Here is a 22608-nt window from a genome sequence, read left to right as displayed (position 1 = left end):
TGGCTCTGCTTAAAACACACATCCTCACAACAGCAGCTCTGTGTCCTGCTCTGCCCTGGCCCTCTGCACCGGCCATTCCTCAGTGACAGGGTGCCGGGATGAGGGGGTGAGAGGCTCTGAAGGGCGAGGTGAGGGATGGATGAAAGCCCCGCTGCTAAGGTCCCGGGGCCCTGCGTCCTGTGCAGGTGGCAGGTGTGATCTGGCCGGGTGTAGAAGCGTGAGGGTGAGGAAGAGGAGGACAATGAAGGCGTCTGTGGCCCTCGTTGCAGCTGCGGGAGGCGGGGAGGAGCGGGGCTGACAGATAAGACAGTCAGACAGACGGAAAAGACGGAGGAAGGGAAGGACAGCGTAGGGAGCGAAAAGATGAAGATGGGACTTCAAACAGAGGATTGGGCCCTGGGTGCAGAGAGATGCATTCTTGTCTGGCACGGAGGAGGTGGGGACAGAGGGAGAGCAGGAAAGATGGATGGCACAAAAAAGGCGAGCATCAAAGGCCACGGTTGTACTCCTCTTGTGCAGATGTTTACATCGCGCACACTTTTGCCCAAAGCCTCTGTGCTCTGCCTATATCTGTGTGCATATTGATGTCAACCTCCCTCTCTGTATGGATTTGTATCGATGAGACAGTAATCCTCTTCCCTTGCTGCCCGTGTGTGCAACTGTCCACAGCTCCCACTAAGACCCACTGATCTCTGCCACATGGCGCTCCATCAAAGCACAAGTTTTGCCAAAAAACGCACCCGCGTGGCTCATATGTGCCCCTCAGTGCAGAGGATAAGCGGCAGATGAAGGTCTAACGCTACTTTAGACTTTGTATCATCTTGGATCACATGAAGGCGAGTGAAACAAAGCTGCTCTCTGTTAAAAAGCACTCTTGTCTGAGCGCGTGCACAGACAGACACACACACACTCACACACATTTCCTACTTTGTCTATTGGACCTGATTAGAGTGACAGGGGCACTTCCCATTGGCTGTGAGAGTGGCCCTCTCCTTCCCAGGGCAGCCAATTTCCCCTACTACAGAGCTGATAGGAAACTTTGATTGTCCACTGAGCTCAGGAGAGACAAAGAGATTTTTCCTCTTGCAATCCACATATCGCTCCATCACATCTCTACCTACAATCTCCTTCCTCGCTTGCTCTCTCCTCCTCTCCTCTACCATCTCTCCCTCTTGATTTTCTTGCCTTATTTCCATGAACCCATACTCACTTTCTGTTGTGGGCTGCTGAATGTGAGTCCATTAAACTGGCACTGACTGCTTTGATGGGCAGGAAGTTTCACTTCATGTGGTGACATCTGCATCCTGTGACACAATTCTACCCTGCATACATGATCTACTGTCTTGGCTTACCACTGTCCTCTAATAGCATTCCTATAATTTAACACTGTGAGCGCACACAGACGCTGCTAAAAGCATTTGCATACTGGTATGTACTCATGTTGGGTGTGAAGTGAAGCGTGAAAGAGGGGGGGCAAACAGAATAAGCGAGGCGTCTAAACATGTGGAGAGAGCCAACAGGAAACATCACCCTCTCTCGCTCTCTCCACCCGATGCTGGCCCTCCCTGAGAACACACTTCCTGTCAGACCTTCTCTAACTTCCTGTCCAGCCACCAGGAATCCCAGCTGAAACATTCCAGCTGTGCAATAGTCTCCCTCCCTCTCTGGGCTGCTTGATTATTACAATTTTTTACTTGCAAATATATGTAGCATACACACACACACACACACACACACACACACACACACACACACACACACACACACACACACACACACAGAGGACTGCTGTTGCATTGCTACTGCGTCCTCTCCTCGCCAGGGGTCGCTACATAACAGCACATTTTCTCCTGCGTGACTTGACTGCGTCTCTCCTACAGTGTGAAACTCTCCGCCTCAGTGCTGGGCATACTACAGGGCTCTTCTATCTCCTCAGAAGGCGCTCATTTATATTAGACTACTAGTTTGTTTTTTTTAGCGCAGGAAAATGCGCAGTGCCATTAGTCTAATAGCATTAAATGAAATGGCGCATGCATGTTTATAAATGTGCCTTCACGCGGGGGCCATATGGAGTGGAAAAAAAAGCAGGTGACTTTGTGTATGACCTTTTCGGAAAGAGAGCTAATCCCGAGCTATAATAGACTCCGGGACCGATATGGAAAACTGCAGCACCGTTATCTCGGTTGTCTAGGAGACCATCAGAGCACCGGGGCCGGTGGAGATGCCACGGTATTAAAAGAGGTGTGCGTGTGTTTGTGTGTGCGTGTGTATTGGAAAATGTTCTCCCTTTTTTTTTTTGTCAAGTGTCACTCATAAATACTGCATTATGGACGTACAACCATTTTTTTCTGCCATGTTTGGCCTGCAGCATTATTATTATTATTATTTTTACAGCATGTTGAAATGATCAATTCACTTATGAAGACATAAAAGTCAGTCATGAGAAAAGTGAATGAGGGGGTCATGCTCAGCTCGTTATTCGTTAAAAAGATTGCACTCGCCGGACATCAATTAAAAAAAAAATTAGCAGGTCTTCTATGTGCTAAATTATAGCAAACATACACTGTAAACTAAATGCCACAGCAGTTTATTTAAATGATAACACAGGCCTAATGTGAGGCCCGTTTGCTCTGGAGAGAAGTAGGCCTAGTGTCCAGTCAAAACGAAATCAGAGAAAACTAGGCGCATGTTAAGCCTGTTGTGAAACTGAAGATAATGCTATCATGTTCCGATGTGTTTATTAGGAGGGAATCCTTTTCACAAGTAGTGACAATTATAGCCATTTATATCTCGTTAATCTGTAGGCCTATTTTTATGATTTTAGCCTAAAAAAAAAAAACATACTTGTATGTATATGTATAGCCTCTGCATATCTGAATCAACAATCAAGTTTTTTTTAAGTTTGTAAATATGTGACAACATTGTCATATTTTGTAAAAACTCAAAATGAGCTACATCATAGGACAACACGCCTATGTGAATTTCCAAAAGGTGGTCTAAATTTAAAAAAGGGTAGGGGTAAGGGTGTCCTAGAGCAATAATGGGACTAATCAGACAGATACACATCATATCACAGTGATGTATGTTTAATATAGCTTGTATTGATATGTAAAGTGTGTGTACCAATGGTCAGGCCAATAAACTCCCTCTACTGCCAAATAAAGCCTATATTGGCAGCACCGCTGCAGCGCCGCTGCAGCACGTAAAACGTGAAAATATTTCTCATTCCCTGCGCCTATCTGTCTCTATCAACCTGCGGGATCTCCCCCCCCCCACGCACACACACACACACACACACACACACAAATGATGCATTAGATGCATTGAATGTATTTGTTGTGCAAGTCTGAAAAGGCGGCGATAATCTGGGAGTGAGAGATAAGGAACACCAATTTATTCAGCAGCACTTTGGACCCCGCTTCCAGCCTCGGTCGGTGCTAACACCCCCAGCAGTTTGCTGATAACGATTAGGCCATTTATTATCTTCACGGAGAACAAAGATTGCGTGGTGCCGATGAAATATTACCCCTGGTAATAATCAGAAGGAGAAGGGCCCTGGCATCTAATGCAGTGTGCATATAATATCGTCCCTGACGAAAACCCTGCGCGCGCGCGCACACACACACACACACACACACACACACACACACACACACACACACACATGGAGTCTCGTGCAGAACATGCAGAAAATTGATTGAACAAAACAAGTGCAAGTAGACACAAATATAACATTGGGCTATACTGTTGTGAATTTGATTTATTGATACAGATAATCGCTCTATTTTTTTTAACATATAGCCTAATAATAATAATAATAATAATAATAATAATAATAATAATAATAATATTTGGGTTAGGGTTATACTAAATTTAGTGGTTGTCATTTCAAGTGCTAATTATTCCCCGACAGTGCCTTTAAAATTGTTGATGTAACATTTGTATAAACTTTTATTTATTTATTTGACCATCTGCTTCTAACCTGGTGAATTGTTGTCGGATCTGAAAGACGGATCACGAAGACCCCATTGTCATAGGCCTAATTCTCAACTAATATTCTAATTAACTACTAATTTTAAAAGGCATAAATGCTGACTCAAATGTATTGTGTTTGCACAGCCTATTTATATTAATATTGAATATAGACTAGTCTAAGTGTTGTAATTAAAAGATGAACCTCATATAAACAGACCAAATAATTAAAAGTCAAACTAATAATGCTGTTTTTAATATTTTTCTTTTACAGTCCAGACAGTAACACTATACAGCCTAGATACACTTCAAAAAACCTCAAAAAGCCTCTACTTGTAGGCTTTGAGTTAACATATCTCGAGAAGCCATAAAGCACTTTTTGGTTTACGTTATTCATATTTTCCGTGGACGTCCATTAGGAGCCAAATATCGATTTTGAGCCCTCACATCTTTGCTCTGGTGATTTTAAACACTGAAACAAATGTTATTAATTCAGTCTTTTTTTTCTTTTCTTTTCCTTTCTTTCTCTTCTTTTTGTGTGCACTCTGGGGAGCACGAGCTCCGAGTTGCAGAGGTCCTCGCGCCCCTTGCACCTGCCTGGCTCCAGCGCCGCGCACGAGCCCAGGTCGCGTGCAGGAGATTTTAGGGGCTTTGCATGTTTTACAAAGTTGTTGTTACTGTGTGGGATATAAAGCACAGAAAAAAGGAGGGAGGGGACCGTATTTTTCTTCTTTAACACGTTTAACACAGGGGGCGGGGGAGGAGCAGGGGGTGACAGTCAAGAAGCAAAATCTCGGGAAGTCAATTAGGACCGAGGCTTGTCTTTCACAAGATTTTAGTGAAAACAAAACTGACAAAAAAACAACAACAACAAAACAACAAAACAAAACAACCTACAATAGTAACAAATATTATCAACAAGGTGTAGCCTAGCCTTGGGATATTTATTAGCTTGCACACAAGAACTGGACAAACAGCACTGCAAATGTCGCATTTACCCTCAGCTTGCTTTCTGTTGGCTACAAGCTGCGAAAGTTGGTCGTTTACAACCTACTTCCAAACTGCTCACAATGGTTGTGCATGTATTATCTTGCACCTGGGACGTGTGGGGGCCAGGGACACCCATTGGCCAATTATTTAGTTCCTTTAATATTTTCCTGCCTAGAGGAGTGAAAGATGTGCGTTAAAAAATGGTCCTAATGTCACCACCTTCAGCTTGTAGGCCTATACGCAAGTCTGCATTAACTGATAACCAACACCAAACAATCTGTCAGGAGTGTAGGCCTGGGGTCCCTGATAGAAAACGATAAAATGCTGGGACCCTCTGTAAGGGCCAAGTTATTGATCACCTCTTGGGAACAGGTATTGTTGCCACTTTCTGTCCATTTAACCGGGACCCGGAAGACAGGCTGCTGGCTGACGTGCCATTACGTCGCTGTGTTGCTGCAGCCTCTCACGCGGCCACTGAAGTTTTTGCTCGTATTCAGAGCAGAGAGGTTCGGATACAGCGAGAGAGGAGGGAGACACTGAGCGCAGACACACGCAGCTGTCTGCCGGGTGATGAGACAGAGAGCACCGGTTGTTCCATGTTGCATCTTTAAAGAGCACGGCTCGCCTGGACGCCGTTCCCCGTCGGTCGTTTATTTAGCGCCGTTATTTTGGAGAGAGGCGCCGCGGCTGTGCGGTGAATCCGATGGACTCACTTTCTCTGGTTTGACTCAGAAAGCGCAGCCACTCTGCTCACATACAAGACTGGAGCAGGTAAGTGAATTCGTGATATTTCTATATCTGCCATTTTTAAATCTTCTTTGGGAAATGTTTTTGCCGTTTAAAAATTAAAATAATACGTAGGCTATAGCCAAGGTAGGCTATAATAATTGGTTAAAAATCGTCTTAACATTAACGTTATTAACATTAGTGCAACAATAAATAAATTAGGTTATTTTTCTGCAACATTGCTTGAGCTGTAGCTTTCGTGACTGTTGAGGAATGGTGTTTGCTGGTTTTAGCTTTGCTCATAATTGCAGCTTATATTCACCTTCAAGTTCAGCCTTAGTTTGGCTCGGCTATTCGGATATTAGGCTAACTATAAACCTCCATAACATCTGACAAGCGGCACAATATTGAATTAAACGCGTACAGACTAACGCACATCAGCAGCCAGTCTTAGGCTATTCATTGGAAAGATGCGGTATTAGCTACTTTTGTTATATTCACTGGCATAGTCTGCTTTTCTTTTGATCTTTTCAGACCACTTAACCTATATTATTTTTAATATATAGGTTAAACGAGCGACCAATAAAAATTAGTCCAAAATTGAGGCAAAATGAATAAATAACGCACCTACCGATAATACTATTGCCTCTAGCACACATAGGCCCACAGTATTTCTAAAATTTCGAAGAATCCACGCGGTCACGTAAATACTATCAATAATCAGTTTTAATGAAGCCCACTTCATGTTGCCGTGGGCAAGGTGTTCTATTCCTGAGAGGGGGAGGGGGGACCTCGATCACGAAATGGATTAGTGTATCATCAGCATGATATTAGTGACGACAGAAGTACATTCAATTGTCACGCTTTAAAATGCATAATGACTTGAGCAAAAATCTTTCATCAGCAGAAAGAGCAATCACATCACTACAATGGCGGAGCAGAGACAGGGGCGGGCTGGGGTCTCCACAGGCATGCAGGAACCTCTCTCTCTTACCTGTGCTCTTGTCTGCATGATGCTTTATGGACTGCTTGTGCTGGTTCAAATAACATGAGGTATTGTGTGAAGCTCTGTGTTAGTGAGAACAGAGTGTGTAAGCTACACACCTCGATTTGTAGGTTAAGGCAATGAGACTAGGCTAACCTCTAGTTATTTTCAGTGAATGGACGGCTGAATGAATGAACAGATTTTAACACTGCTGTTGCTGCATCTCTTACACTTTTTTAAAAAAATTTAAAACAGTTTCTACTTAGAACTGCTACAGCATCGTGCTATAGAGAAGTTTTCCAAAATTGTTCTGTATTTATAGCTCCAATAAGGGGTTTTGACAATAAACCTAAGAATCATCTTCTGCTCCATAATCCTTTTTGTTAAGTGTGCAGTTTGCATGGTATGTCCTGCCCTATTCTGAAATGTTATTATTCTGAGCTCAAACTGCTTAAACGGGAGTGAGTGCTGCTCTCATAGCAGCATCCAGGCCCCTCTCCCAGCAGTTATATGGTCTTGTGTCTGGGTGCTTGTGTCTATAAAGCCCCCCAGTGCCCTGGCTCGATCTAATTAGCCGTGAGTAAAGGGGACAATAATGCTTCAGCTGGTTTGTGTCATTCTCTTCTCTCTGGCTCTGCTTATCTTCACAAGCCCCACTGTGGCTCTTCACACTCCCCCCAAGCACACACAGAGAGTCAGGCGCACACACACACACACACACATTCGCACAGTCACACACCTCCACTCTGGATAATGATGGATGACCGTGCCCAATGGGAACAAACAGGTAGATAAAGCCAATCCCATTTAATAACAGCATGGATCGGAATGATAATCTTGTTGTTCATTAGCCACTGTGGCTGCACAGCGATACAGTTGTTGTACACCGTTCTTAACCAGCGCAAGAGGTGTTGTGAGAGGGATAGTGTTCTCCAGTCTAGGATAGCATCCCTGAGTGAAACAATACTGCTGTGTCCTTGAGAAAGACAGAGGGAAAGCAACAGCCCCCCCCCCAACCCTCTCCACTAACCCTCCGTCACCCTCTCCCATCTTTTGTTCCAGCACAGATACAAATGGGATTAATGAAGGTATAAATTACAGAGGGCTAAATCCTGCTGAGTAATCCATTTGGCAAACATGCAAACAACAATGGGCATGCTGCAGCAGCTAGCCTGAGCCTGGCCCACTCTCCAAGGCCCAGTGGTTAGCACAGCCAGAACGCAACACAGAAACACACCGCTGCAGGCTATAGTGACATGTTACAGTGCTCAGAAGAAAAAAAAAAAAAAAGTCCTTTCGCTACTAGCCTCAAGAACAAGAGCATCACTGGTCATCCATTCATGCTCGGACAGAGGGAGTCGTTGTTGCTTCATGTTCAAGCATGTGTGACTGCAATTATTCTGCAGCAGAAAATAGCTTATTTTTATTAGACACACAAATAGTGTATTTTTGATGATTGATCCATTGTGTATTATAATACAGTATTTATAAAAGGACAAGGAATAACCATATTAAGATAAGCGTGGTCTCGCTCCACCTGCCAACTGTGGTGCTTCTTTTCACTGGAATGTCAGTTATTCGGGTAGCTGGCCCTCTGCTGCCCCACATGCACTAATTTGTTGATTTTAGGAGTTGACAAGCTCAAAGGGCTGAGCTCATCAACTCACTGCCCCTGGCAACATGCCAATGAATTAATGACTGATGACTGACACATACACACACACAAACACACACATACACACAGCAGGTATAACATCAGATCAGAGAAGGATTGTCGCCCTAATGACCTGCATCGTGGAAACCTTGTCATCTGAGTTATGAGGGGTCTGTTACCTGGAGAATTTGTCCAGGTATCAGACGCTTCACGTAACACCCCAGCACACTCCCACCCCCGTGATTCTGTGACGTCAGGTCCAGGCGTCAGCGTGGCGGCCAGTCTAGGCTCCGAGCACCCTCCAATTATTCCCTGTCAATCACACACACACACACACACACACACACACACACACACACACACACACACACACTCAAACACGCACCAACGATGCATGTGAAACTGCTTTCCTATTTGGTCTTAACGCTATTCACCATAATAGCCTTTTTTTCCCCCCTTAATCCACACTGGCAGAAACATGCTTGTATCCTTAAAGGCATCAAATAATAATAGTGATAATAAAAATAAGCTTAGGGTTTTGATTTGTATTGTGAGTTTTGAATGAGAGCGTCAAGAGACACTTTGATGATCACCAACTGGTTTTCATAGGTGAGGTCTTGCGCCCATTCCTGGCGCCATTATTATGCAAACTGTGTTTGATTGCTCTGTCCCCGAGACAAAACCAGTGTTTTCACAAGAGGAATGCCCTGCTACTAATTAAAGACAATTAGGCGCTCCCGACAATGGGGCCAATTTCGGGGTCATAAATCGACTCCTCCTCTGTTGGTTTTAGAGGTGCTGAAAACGCTGTTTATTTACATAACAGCAGTATGCGAAAAACAACACTTACAATTATTGTTAGTAATGTAAAGCTCATTCAGCAACTTTAATTGTTAAAAGAAAAACATTTTGCAAGTGGGCACGAAATTTTAACATTATTCATAAGTCTTGAAAATGTGTCTCGGATAATTTAGATTCTCAAAATATTTTGCAGATGAGCTCATACAGGTGAAGGCGACTCACAATAGATGACTCTTTTTCTAAAACATTAGAATAGTAAGCCATACATTGTGCAGACTGAATTTCCCTTCATGTTAGATGTCTTTAGACTTATAGCTGACGCTAAAAAAAGCAAATTATCAGAGGCCGATTGCTCATTCAGTGTGAGCTTCATGACAGAGAAAGACCCCCCGAGAAATTACACTGCTGATTGATAAGTCTTTTAGTTTTTCGGTGCAGGGAAATGGAAATTGAAAGAAGGCGAGCAGGGATGCAGCGAGCCAATTGTGTCAGGGCTGACTGTGATTGGCTCACACCGAGGCCCCGCCCCACGTGGCTTGATATGGGAATTTACTGGCGCCAGCCGCATCAGTCTGCGCCACATCTCATTAATGAGCCTGAGCACTGCATGGATCAGGAGGTTTACACATCCAAGCTGTATTTGCCGTCAGCTGATCGAAATTGCAACAGGTATCCAGAGGAAACACTTGTGTTTTTTTCTTTTCTTTAAGCGGAGACGGGATGCATTGCTTCGCAGCGACACAGCTGTGCACTACTTTGTTTTCAACCTTTAATCATTAGGACCCTAAAGTGTGTAAAGTTTATTTCACGTGTCAACTGCTATGATTAGATAAACATATAGGCTAAAGGATGCTTCTTCTTTGCATGGAAGGAAGGGTGGAGCGGCCACGGTGTTTATGAATTAACATTTTGTTTTCGTCTCATTGCAGGTAGGCCTATAACTCAGGAGAAAGAAGGAGACCGGGTTATTTAAGGATTCTATTTCTGAAGTAAATAAACACAGCCGAGACCTTCACAGCTCAGGAACTATATTGTAAGGAGGATTTTAACTTCCACTTGGAGGTAAACATAGTCTAAAAGTAGCCCGACACACGGAGACGCCTTCAGAGGAAAGGAGACGGTCAGCTCAGCCATGGAGGTCGCAGCGGCCGATCAGTCTCGGTGGATGGCGCACCATCACGCAGTGCTAAACAGCCAGCACCCGGACTCTCACCACCACAGTCTGAGCCACAACTACATGGAGCCCATGGCGCCTTTACTGCCCCAGGACGAAGTTGACATGTTTCTGAATCACTTGGACTCTCAAGGGAACCCCTACTACACCAACTCCCGGGCAAGGGTCACATACAGCCAAGCACACGGTAAGAAATGTACTTTACTTTCATGTGAGAAGCGCGAAGAACATGGAAAAAATAACATTTTATTAAGGCATTATTAAAGTTTTTATATAATTCATCGGTCGCCAAACAAAGCTTTTATTATATGTGTGTGTGTGTGTGTTTGTGTGTGTGTGCGTCTGTTGAATAGGTCTATTAATTTAGTACAGAAACTATAGCTTAACAATTGATGCAGTGTGCAGTAATTTGCTTAAGAAGTCCTTCTTGACTTTTCTGGGCCAATTCACCAACATAAAAGGAATTTCTAGCAAATGACAGCGAGAGGAAAGGGAAGTATGTCATTTAACCCCTCTCTGTTGGGGCAGGGGTTTCTGGAGGGAGAGAGAGAGAGACTTCCCGGATATAAAATAAAAACCGCAAATTTACTAATAACAATCTTTAGTCCGAGAGCTGCAGTCGATGAAAAGATACTGCCCTGACGAGGAGCTACTTTTAGTGTGTTTTCTGCAGTCAGTAGGCCTTAATCTCTATCTTAAATTGACCATATGTGCGAGGATACTGTCATTTAATTGAAACCATTTTTGGATAATTCACCGGTGAGAAAAATCTTTTATTTTAAATGAACTAGGGTCTGTTTTATCTGGAACTAAATGTCGGACTGGAGTAATTATGAGTATTTAACGGGTAAGATAAAGGTCTTTCTGTTTTGCAAACAAGAAGCATTAAAATAAAACATCTATTAAATACAGTATTTTTGGATTTCAGCTCGCCTCACTGGGAACCAGGTTTGCCGACCACACCTCATCCACAGCCCCGGTATTCCCTGGCTGGACCCCGGAAAGGCAGCCCTTTCCGCTGCCCACCACCACAACGCATGGGCGGTCAGCCACTTCAGCAAACCCGGCTTGCACCCCACCGGCTCCGGCTACCCCTGCAGCAGCAGCACCGGCACTGCTCCAGTGTCGTCGCTCACTCCGGCGTCCCACTCCAGCCCGCACCTCTACAGTTTCCCCCCCACCCCTCCGAAAGACGTGTCCCCGGACCCCGGCCCTACCTCTCCGACCTCCACCTCGACCAGGATGGACGAGAAGGAGCCGAGCAAGTACCAGATACCGCTGACGGACGGCATGAAAATGGAGAGCTGTAGTCCGCTCCGCAGCGGCCTGGCCTCGATGAACAGCCAGGCCGCGGCCACGCATCACCCCATCCCGACCTACCCGGCCTATCCTCTGCATACACCCCACGAGTACAGCGGCAGTCTCTTCCACCCCGGCAGCCTGCTTGGCGGGTCCTCCTCCAGCTTTACGCCTAAATGCAAAAGCAAAGCCAGGTCGAGCTCAGGTGAGTCTAACGTGTGTTTCTCCTTCACATCAGATGGCAGATCAAACCGATAAGGCCTAATTAAATGGTTATGGTTTATTCAGCTGAGCGGTGAAGCGTCACACACTCTAGTTTACACAACCAATCCTCAGCGGATAAATGCTGCATATGTAATAATATTATTATCGCCTGTTATCGTCATACATTTCGTTTATATAAGTGTGCGGGAATTTACGCAAGTGTTTGTTTGACTTGTTTTATTTTATTTTTAATTGTCAGCTCTGTCTTGCTGCTTCTTCATTCTGGGGCCACTTTTTTTTTATAAGCCCGACCTGTTGCTCTGCTGAGTCCCTTACAAAAAGAGAGACAGTTTCCATATCGGCCACTTCTCTGAAAACCTGTCCTGACAAGTCTTATCTTTGTCCCATCGCACTGCTCGCCACTTGTAAGCCCCATCCACTTAAAAGGCTTCACTTTAGAGATGAATCAATCGGGGTCAACTATTTACTAAATGTCCAGCTAGGGCCATTATGCGCATGATTAAACGTTTCTGGGGTTTACTTAAAAAGAAAGGAAAGTGGGATTATACCTAATTAAACAAATCAATTATTCATATACATATATATATATTGATTATATTATATATATATATTTGGCGAAATATAAACGCAATGATTATAATTTGACCAGAGATTAAACACCGTAATGTTTACATCGTTCGCGATAATTTTTTTACATTTTTACTACTTTAGGTCTATGTTCAGACAGTCAGATGGCTTCTTCTTCGTGCCACAGTCTTGTTTTCTTTTAAATGTGGCCTTTACTGCTTAAAAATGAAGGAGTCACGACGCCCTGGCTCCTGCCATATCCTGTATACCTCCAAGTGAACAAATCACGACCTCCACCCCGCCCACAGCTCTCCCCAGTACTAACAAAACACAGGCGACAGAGCCCTGCTGTTTGTGTTTTTAAGCATGGACTTGGCCCAGTGCACTGACATGAAGTGGAGGCAACCAAGCCCACAGTAGATCTGCTTCTATGTTGAAAGTCTAGTTAATAACGTTGTTACTGTATGCATCATCTCAAAGTGAAGGAGACCAGTGCATTGAGTAATCCTGATTAAAAATGCACATAATTGGTTTTCCTTTTTCTCTGAATTCTCAAAGCCAGTGAAATTGTTTATAATAAAACACAGTCTATTATCTGGCTGTCTGGATAAGCACCTGATTCAACAGACTGCATGTGTTGGGAGTAATATTTTGGGGAATATTTAGACTTTATGGCTGACATTAATGTGCAGACATCTGAAAAACAACTCAGTCTGGTAATGGCTCTGTAATTTCCCTACATTGTTCCAGCTGTTGTACTTTGAATTAATGGCCAAAAAATGACAACAACGTGTAGTTGCTCCCAATATAGTTGTCAACATTGTCATCCGTTGTCCCCATGCTTTTTAATGCACCTGGGGAATGCTCACTGGCTGATAATCTGAGTGAATGTGAGCTGTTGTAGCAGAGAAATGTTATACTGTGACATTTAAAAGAAGCTGGCCAGACTGTGCCCGAATCAGTAACACAAACATATCAGCTACGGCATTAAAAAGGCTCTTATCTATCAAAGTCGGTGTCCAGTGCCAGTAATGGTGATTGATTGTTGTACAAAATGCCACAATGACATTTCAGCTGTCAGCACATTTACCTTACAGTAGTGCTGCTTCCTGTTGAACTAGCCTCAAACCAGAACTCCTCCTCCTCTCTAACCTACCTTTTCACATGAAGCTTATCATTTTTTTTTTTTACTTATTTCAACACTAAACATTGCACAAGACATAATACACTAGTCATTGCTGATGAATATTTAAAGTGTTAATGAAACCGCTTTAATGTGGTTGCTGGACTTGCAAAACACTTAAAAGAGAAGGAAGGTACAAAAAAAAAAAGCGCCGAGATGCATTTCAAAAGGAACATAGCTTTTTGTTCAGGTCAGATTCCATTGTAGAGCGAGGGTGGGACTGTGGGTGTCGCTGGCATTATAACAGGAATAATGAGATGATGCTCTAGGGAGAGAGGGATACTTGAATTAGATGAATCGGTCTGTTTAGCAACAGGCTGTTTGAAGTCAGTCAACCTGAATGGGAGAGGGGAGTGTGTGGGACTAACTAAAAAAGCAGGTTTTTATGTGGAAGAGCACGAGAATGCACAGGAAGTCTATTTCAGATTCAGTCACTGTTTAAGAATAATACAAACTTCCTCAAAGTAATGTTGGATTGAATGCCATTTCGATATTACTAATTGCATGTCAACGGACATGCAAGCTTTTCATCAAAGACTGCAACACTGTCTGACACATTTAAAACCACCACAACCACACACTTAAGTTTCCTCTCATGGGCGCCCACTGAGCTGATGAATAATGTAGTCCTAATTTGATGGTGTGTCTCATTCTTCTTGTTGGACACCTCTGGACAATGTTCTGGCTGTCTCTGGCCTCCCCACTCTGGATCAGTTTACATAGAGGTGTCTGTGTCCATGACAGCCCTGCACACTTGGTACACCTGCATTCTGGTATGGACAATGTCCCAATCACGAGACAGATTTTGACTTCACATTACAGAGCCATCTAGGCTCGTGTAGCACCGTATAGTTGTCCGATTGGGCTGGACAGCTGCTATGTGTTGCTTCTGACAGAGGGTGAACTTTTTAATTATATAAAATTTCTTCTTGTCTCCTCCTCTTGAACTATATGCAGAGGGCCGTGAATGTGTAAACTGCGGCGCCACCTCCACCCCTCTGTGGCGACGGGATGGTACCGGCCACTACCTGTGCAACGCCTGTGGACTGTACCACAAGATGAATGGCCAGAACCGACCACTTATCAAGCCCAAGCGTAGACTGGTGAGTTCTGCTTCTCACTCCATTGCTTTAGTCTGAGAGAAGGCACCCAAATATGAGCACAAAGCAGATGGCGGCAGCACAATTCCAGGAAAGTTATATTTTCCCTATGATCTTCCTGGAATTGTTTGTCCCTCTCACCCCCCGATGATCCGCCTTCATGGCCTGTTACAATACTGCTACTATTGCCATTGTTCCTGCTATCATTATTGCTGGTACTTCTGATACTGTTACTGATACCAATGCCCATGCTGCTTTAGTTAACACCACGCTTGAGTAAATGAAAAGCAGCATGGATATATAACATTTTTGCCACGGATGTACCACTGCTGCAGAGCTGCACAGCCACTTCTGACATTTACCCGACTGAAGATGGACACATTTCTCTGTGCCATAATTCATTTATTGTATGGCTTTCAAATCAATTTATAAATCCATGCATTTTAATTATCTTTTAAAATCTTATCTGTCTATCTATCTAGCCAGCTATGTGTTTTTCTAAGTACTCTCAAACTAGAGTACGTAAATTATTCGAATCTTTTCATAGCCTTTTATTATTTTTAAAGCTTGATATTTTACAGTAATTGCTAAATGTTGTTTTTTATTGTTAAGCACAAACAAGACTTTTCTTTTTCTTTTTTTTTTACTTAAGTGGTTGCTTTGTCAACAAACAAACAAATCCAGGCACTTTGTTGTCTAGAAGTTCAGCCACAAACAACAATAGCTTTGTATACATTAAAACTATTTTCTCTCTCAATGGTTAATTGGTTAGTAGAAACAAGGATAAGCAATATAAGTACAAGCCACTGAAGCACTATTGATTGAAATAAACAAACAGCAACACAGTCACAAATAATACTACTACTAATAATAAAGTGGCTAAAGTATTACGAATTAATTACTGGCTTTAACACCACAAATGTAATTCGTTTTTTGGTCGTTTGGTGCTGATATAACTTTTTAACTTTAATAAAAACGGGGTCATGGCTTTCTTATTTACCCAGCTAATTATGAGTGCGGGGGCTGTAGGCTGGGTCCTGTGGTCTTCATCAGCGTTAGATGGTAATATGACTAGCAAATAATCTGGCCGCTATCAGACGATCAGCAAAGATATTTTGGATGGGCTTTTTTTAAAAGTACTAAAGCCTTATATATATATATATATATATATATATATATATATATATAATTTTAATTAATTAATTTATTTTTAATTTAAAGAAAAATGTGATTGTATTTTTTTTGTCTTGTTCCTTGACCACCTCCACGCCGTCCCTCCTCGTGAAAAGTCCATTACATTTTCCACTGGCTCGGCCCATGTGGCTGTAGCTTTTGCATTTTCAGCTCAAGTGTTTTTCAGAGTTGTGTTCAAAGGGGCATCCAGTTGTTTCCTATCCGGATATCTGCCCGGCCCAGATAAGGAAGTCAGGCTCCCGGCTGTTTCCGCCTTCAACCAGCGCGCTGCTTTCTCTATGGCCAGACTGACATATACTGTAAAGAGATTATCACAACACTGGAGGAGCCGCTTATGTGTGAAGAGACAGAGCGCGAGGGGCGGGGATCGGAAAATAAATGGATTTATGTTCTTCTGCTGTTTGTCATTCTCGGTGTCTATGGTAGTCTACAGTCTTAACGAGCAGCGGCTTTTGTGTAATTTAAACGATAGGTTACATATTTGTATTTCGACTAAAAATGACCAGGGTTATTGTTGCTCTCCATGTCAACAGCAACCAGAGTCCGAGTCCACCTGAAATTAATTAAAAGAAAAATCCTGGATGCTGCCTGCAAAGCAAAGAGCCGGAGGGTTCTTGCATGTAAAGCTAATGTTTCTTATTATGTGTGAAGAATTGATCCGCAATGGACGCAGGAGCGCATTGCCAGGCAGGATACCGGGTCTTACACGACTTGTAGCCCAGTTTATCCTGGATCAGGATAAATAGAGTGCTTACACACGGCCTGCATTATAACCTATTCATACCAGCATACTTGAATTCATTAAATGTGATAATTACCAGCAGGCGTGTAAAGAATCAGGCATTCTCTAGAAAAATGTCCTATTTCTTACTTTACAAATTAGAAAATTTGATCATGGATGTAGCGGTCTGCATAGGCCTACATGCAATTGATTTAATAGAAGAGTCAAGTCATTTTCCCAGTCTGAGTGTCGCTTCTTTTGATGCATCTGTGCACATGTTTCTGCGGTCAGAGTTGAAACCTCATGGAAATCCACGTGTTGCCGTTTAATTTAAGAAAAACATTCAGTCTCACTGATTTTGTGCTGAGGCAAAAATCACAGTCATTGCATGCGATGCCAGTGCTGGGGCTTTAATAACACAAATAATTAGCCTCCTAGGTGTCCGAAGCACCGTGATATTTACTATGTTTTTGTGCAGCTCACATGTGAATGGGTGTTCATGATGTATTTTCTCTGCTTCCTTCAGTCCGCTGCTAGACGTGCAGGCACCTGCTGTGCAAACTGCCAGACCACCACCACCACCCTGTGGAGGCGCAACGGGAACGGAGACCCGGTGTGTAACGCCTGCGGCCTTTACTTTAAACTGCACAATGTAAGTAGCCTGAAAAATGCTGCACTCAAGTGCGGGGTTGGGGGGTGGGGGTTGGGGGTCTTGGTCGTTAACTGGTCAAGTGGGCGGACAGCTCATATCGATTTAGGAGCAGAGAAACTGTGAGAGTGTGGAGGCAAAGCCTGCTCAGCCTGTCGAGCAGAACCCACCGGTCGTCTTTTTTTTATTAATCCATCGTTGTTTCAATGGGGGGCGTTACTCCCCGGAGAGGCTGCAGGGTGGGACTGTCACTGAGTGTAACGGCGTCGGTTACACCGATGAGGATTTGTCTGAGGCTGCTCCTTTCAGCTCCAGCCAGGCCCTCGTCCCCATGTATTCATATTGACCAGGACGGTTCTGTTTGGTTTTAAATAAGACAAAAGCTCAAAAACGCCCCTGACTCGCCATATAATGGAGCTATATATGCAAAACAGCTGCTCATTATTTATAGCATTTATTTCACACTGGTGTAACTCATAATATTGGGCTACCATGAAATAAATGCATGTAAATCCTATTTGGCAAGGCAATATGTGACATATTCCTGGTGACATTTTAAATTCTGAGCTGGTAAACAAGCTGGAGCTAACAGCCAAATCAACCTTAACCACTATAATGTACTGTTCGCACCGTCAGTGAAGCTTTTGTCTAGCTTGCCTTGAGCTAATGTGCTGCTCTCCACAGGTCAACAGACCCCTGACCATGAAGAAAGAAGGCATCCAGACACGCAACCGCAAGATGTCCAGCAAGTCCAAGAGGAACAAACGAGCAGGGGACGGCTTCGACGAGCTATCCAAGTGCATGCAGGACAAGGCCTCTCCCTTTGGCGGAGCACACGGCCTCACCAGCCACATGACCCACATGGGTCACCTGCCCCCCTTCAGCCATTCCGGACACATGCTGCCTACTCCCACACCCATTCACCCTTCATTCGGTCACCCTCACCACTCCAATCGCTCGCCGGTCTGGGCTGAGCCTCACTGAGGCTCCTCCAGACCCAGTACTCCTCCGCCTGTAGGAGCCATCACATCGCCATTAACACTAAATGGCCTCCACATCACGTCGAAAGCTGAGCAGACTTGTTGCGTCATGTACAGTGGTTGGAGGGGACAGACTTTCAGTTGGACTTAATGACTGAAGGTCGCGTCATGCCTGACCTCACTGATGGGACGCTGCAGAGCAGCACTTTAGCGGTGAAGAGCTAATGTGACGAGGGGTTTGTTAGTCCCTGGGTGACTGAGGCTTGCAGGAATGGAGTGAATGGAGACGCTTGTCATTCTTTTTGCTTATTTTTACTAAGTCACTTTGGTACCCACCTCTCCTTGACCCTGTAACAGGAGACTCACGAGAGGTCCTAAATAGAACCGCTGTTTTCACCTCACGACCATCTCATTATATACTGAGATACGTGCACCCTGTCCATCTCCAGGCTGTCATCTACGACTGCTGTGAGCAGACAGACAAACTCTTCAGTGTTGGTCTTAAGACTGGCTGACAGCTACAGCACCCGTACAACTCTGTTACCAACCAGTGAGATGCAGACTACAGTACCCACAAACCAGTGCTGGATTGTACACCACCACAACGCTCACCTGTTTTTAATAATGGACTTTTATGGAAAAAAGACACAGTAAATAGAGTGTTTATAAATGCTTAATTGCTATTATTGTTGTTATATTTGATGTTATAATTATTGCTACGATAATTTATTTTCACTCTTTAAGCTTTCGTCAAAGACACATGGAAACTGTTATGATTTTAATTTCATGGTTATTATGTAAAGAAAAACACTGACCTATCTTAGATGAAAAGTCCCTGAGCTGTACGTTTTTATCATTTTTCCATCTCACAAAAGTAAAGGAAATAAAGTTTAATACTAAAGTAAAATCTGTCACTGCCTCATAAGTTTAGTCTGTCTTTCTTTATCATTCTTACACACACACACACACACGCACACACACACACAACATATTGCATTAGACTAAACTCCTTTTAATGAAGAGTGCTTGATTATTAAAAATCATAAGTGATAGTAGATGCATCAAGGGAAGCTCTGTGATCCCTTAAGCGTGGTAATGCTTTGGTCAGGCACCTCCTCTATCTGTGATGGCGTGTTGTTAAGAGAAGGCCTCTTTGTGGAGCTGAGGCCCCAGGCTGGACCATTGTACCCAGACAGCAGGCTCCAGCAAAGGGCTCTGGAGTCACACACAGTCATACATATGCACATACCCACATGCTCACGCACACACACTTGGAAAACAAACAAACACAAATGCTAATTCACACCCTAACCAAATAACCCATGCAAGATCTCTGTTTTTATCTCTAACAGACAATTTTTTTTTTAATGAATTCCGATGTTGCAAATACTGAGTCATGAGTGCAGTTCGGCGGGAGCCTTTCTCGCTCCCTGTGTCTGTCGGAGTAGCCCTCTGTCTTGCCTGCTGTGATTGGAGTGAGAGGAAGGACAGCGGGTCTTTAGTGGGAGAGAGAGGAGGAAGGAAAGGCAATCAGGCGACCTGAGCAAACACGTGGGGGTCTGCTCAGACCCTTCGCACACAGATGTGCACGCAGCTGAGGCTGCCAGGAAGCAGGCGTTGCTCCCTCATCTCGTCCTCTTTTTCTTTCTCTTTGTTTGTCTTTGTTCACTCTCCCTCTTTCTGCTCTCCCATTTATTCTGTTTGTCTTTTATTCTCCTTCATTCTCTCTCTCTATGTTGGTCATTCTGTCTCTCCGTCCTATTTGGACGATTACAGTAAAATAAAGGGGCTGAAGAAACTTTGAACAGAGCCAGCCACTAATGACTCTGCTCGATTAGGGCCAATTTGAGGTCATCATCACTGAGTTCAGCATACCCTCACACACCCACAGCACAAACCATCGGATTAAACGGTCCAAGCTAAAAGTGGACTACCACCCCTCCCTGAACCCTCCACACTGTTCACATCTGCTAGACTGCTGTGGAGGTTGATCTGCTGGGGTTTCCCAGAGGCTTGATCACTTCAAATTGAAAATAATATTTATCCAGGGATTTATATAGGTGCTGTTTTGTTTTCCAGTGTGGCTGGAGCACTGCATTGTCAGCTTATGCTACAACACTGACTGACACAAGTACTGGCTGTACACACTTGGATACAGGACTTGGCACACTGTATTTGAGTGTCTGTTTTCAGAGTGGGGGTGGGATCCCCCTGATCCACTTGCTGACCCCCAGTGAAAATGTAATTCTCAACTGCCAATAAGCAGTCTAGCCATCTGTGTGCAGCGTAGGGCTGTTGGGTGCTGGGCCGTGTACAAGCCACGGCTCCAGTGGGTTGTGCGCTGCTGCAGCCAGCGAGCCTGCTCGGCCGGGCTTGGCCAGACTCCCGGAGCTTGAGAGGGGGAGACGGAGAGAGCCAGCACTCTTCAATGAGGCCCTCCAGAGGGAAGGGGCAGCCCTCCCAAAAATAATACAGCAGTCTGCTAGGCCAGCGACTCCCAGAGCTACCCTCGCTCGAACACACACATCCACACACACGTGCGAAGACACGAACACGCATGTGTACATACATACAAGGATGGGGTGTGACAAGGCGTCTCATGTCAGACACAGAGGCAGTGTTTGTGGAAGTGAGGGGGAAATTTCATCTCCTAGGCCTGAAAAGACATTAGGTAGCAGGCACAGGACATGCACACTTGCTCCTGAAATAAATGCTTGGCTAAGTGTTTTGGTAGTCAGCATGTGCCACCGTTGCTCCATTTTCTATCCCATCAAATTCATACAGACTCTGTAATTTTAGGCTTTTGTATACTTTTTATTCACCAAGCCTCGCTAGAGCAACAGCAACATTGAACAAGACATCCCCTCCTAATCATGAATTATGTGATATGAAAAGAGCCATAAAATAGGATGTTACTTATCTTCACTATGTGGCGTTCCATAGAAGTGATGAAGAGGAGAGATCTCGGATGCGTCAGCGGGGTGAACATGGTGGCCACCTAGATCAGAGCATGGAGAGGTTTACGACTTCAACCTGGAACTGGATGTTTCAACTCATCTCCACTCCCTACCTCCTTTTCTTTCTCCCCTCCGCTCTTCCGTTTGTCCTCACCAACCTCCCCCCAACACCCCCACCCCCACCAACACTCGTTCCCACTCTGCGCTCCATGTTACTCTCCATCTCTTCATTTTTCCCCTCTTCACCCTCCTACTACTCCCACTCTTTTCTTGTCTCCCACTCCCTCAGTGTATTTGTTTTTCCATCAAATTGAATTAGCGGAATCAAAAGGTATACCGACCATCCCCTCACAAAGTTGAGTTAGGGAGAGAGAGAGACATAGAAGATGAAAGGAAGTGGAGCACAGTTCAGATGCAGGTCTCTTAGTATGTGTGTTGCAATGGGGGTTGACCTTTGTCTGGGCCTAACTAAAAAAGCATCCCTCCTTCCTCAGACCCCTAGAAGGATATTAAGGCTGCAAGACGGGACAGTATTTAGATAATACAAACATGGGACATGTATTCCTGCCTTTGTTTGCCATAAAGTTCAGTCACTCAGTAAGTTGCTTGTTTGTTGACCTTCAGCGAAAAAATAACTTGACTGACTGAATTGTAATGGCTACCAAAGTCATAGTGAATTTGCTATGATACGACCCACACGTGAACTTCCTCTTTTCATGGATCAAGAGAAATTCATAGAAATACCCCTCTGACATTGCCTGACAGGAAAAAGGTGGGTACATTCAGTAAAACACCTGGTGAGCACTATTCATAGAAACCTCTACAGATACACCATTTTGACACTTGAACAACTCTTAACACTATAACACATTAATCAACCATACCACGTAGCAATGATGTGATCGGCAAAGCTTTGACAGTAATAACTGTCACTCAGACACTCAGACACACAGAGAAGCAGAGTTGACAGCAGATAATCACTGATGACCTCTGTTGACAAGAAACAACCGCATCCTGACCAACCAGAATGCCAAATCTGACTGCTGATCTCTGCAAATGTCAGAAATTAGCCAGAAAAAGTTAAAAGTGTTTTGATCTTCACATCTTTTTTTTTTCCACTTCAGGCCTAACATTGAAAGGCTGCTATACTATTTACAGCTGCATACCAAATTTGACTGAGGACACGTTTTTTCAAAGCACTGAAAAAAAATTAAAAAAACAGGAAGTGAGGAGTTCAAACAGGAAATACTTATGTTGTACTATTAGGACCAATTAAGACCATAGAGGTCTTGTCAGAGACAGCAAAAAGAGATGGATTACGAGGGGTACTAGGTTTGTACAGTATTTAAGTGTAATTCTTTGCAAGGTTTCATCCTGCAGGGTAACATCATGTATGAGCTCCCACTACTAAAATCAGTCTACCACTGGCTT

General features: G+C 44.0%; 1 protein-coding gene across 7 annotated transcripts; it reads left to right on the top strand.

Moving 5' to 3' along the window:
* Nucleotides 1–5393: 5393 nt before the first annotated feature.
* On the top strand, nt 5394–19127 carry gata2a (GATA binding protein 2a). Of its 7 annotated transcripts, none has more exons than XM_044173882.1 (6): nt 5394–5733; nt 10058–10489; nt 11231–11806; nt 14534–14679; nt 17118–17243; nt 17925–19127. In XM_044173882.1, exons 2-6 carry the CDS (start codon nt 10261–10263, stop codon nt 18222–18224), a joined length of 1377 nt encoding a protein of 458 aa, XP_044029817.1. In that variant the 5' UTR covers nt 5394–5733; nt 10058–10260; the 3' UTR covers nt 18225–19127. The 7 variants fall into 7 exon arrangements, with proteins under 7 accessions (XP_044029817.1, XP_044029792.1, XP_044029811.1 ...); XM_044173857.1 differs by having other exon boundaries at nt 14522–14679; XM_044173876.1 differs by lacking the exon at nt 5394–5733 and adding an exon at nt 9638–9797.
* Nucleotides 19128–22608: the final 3481 nt, after the last annotated feature.

The sequence above is a fragment of the Siniperca chuatsi genome, linkage group LG2 (genome assembly GCF_020085105.1).
Source record: "Siniperca chuatsi isolate FFG_IHB_CAS linkage group LG2, ASM2008510v1, whole genome shotgun sequence".
NCBI classification, from domain to species: Eukaryota; Metazoa; Chordata; class Actinopteri; order Centrarchiformes; family Sinipercidae; genus Siniperca; species Siniperca chuatsi.
The sequence above is the reverse complement of the archived record's forward strand: the minus strand, read 5'-3'. Positions and strand labels throughout refer to the sequence as shown.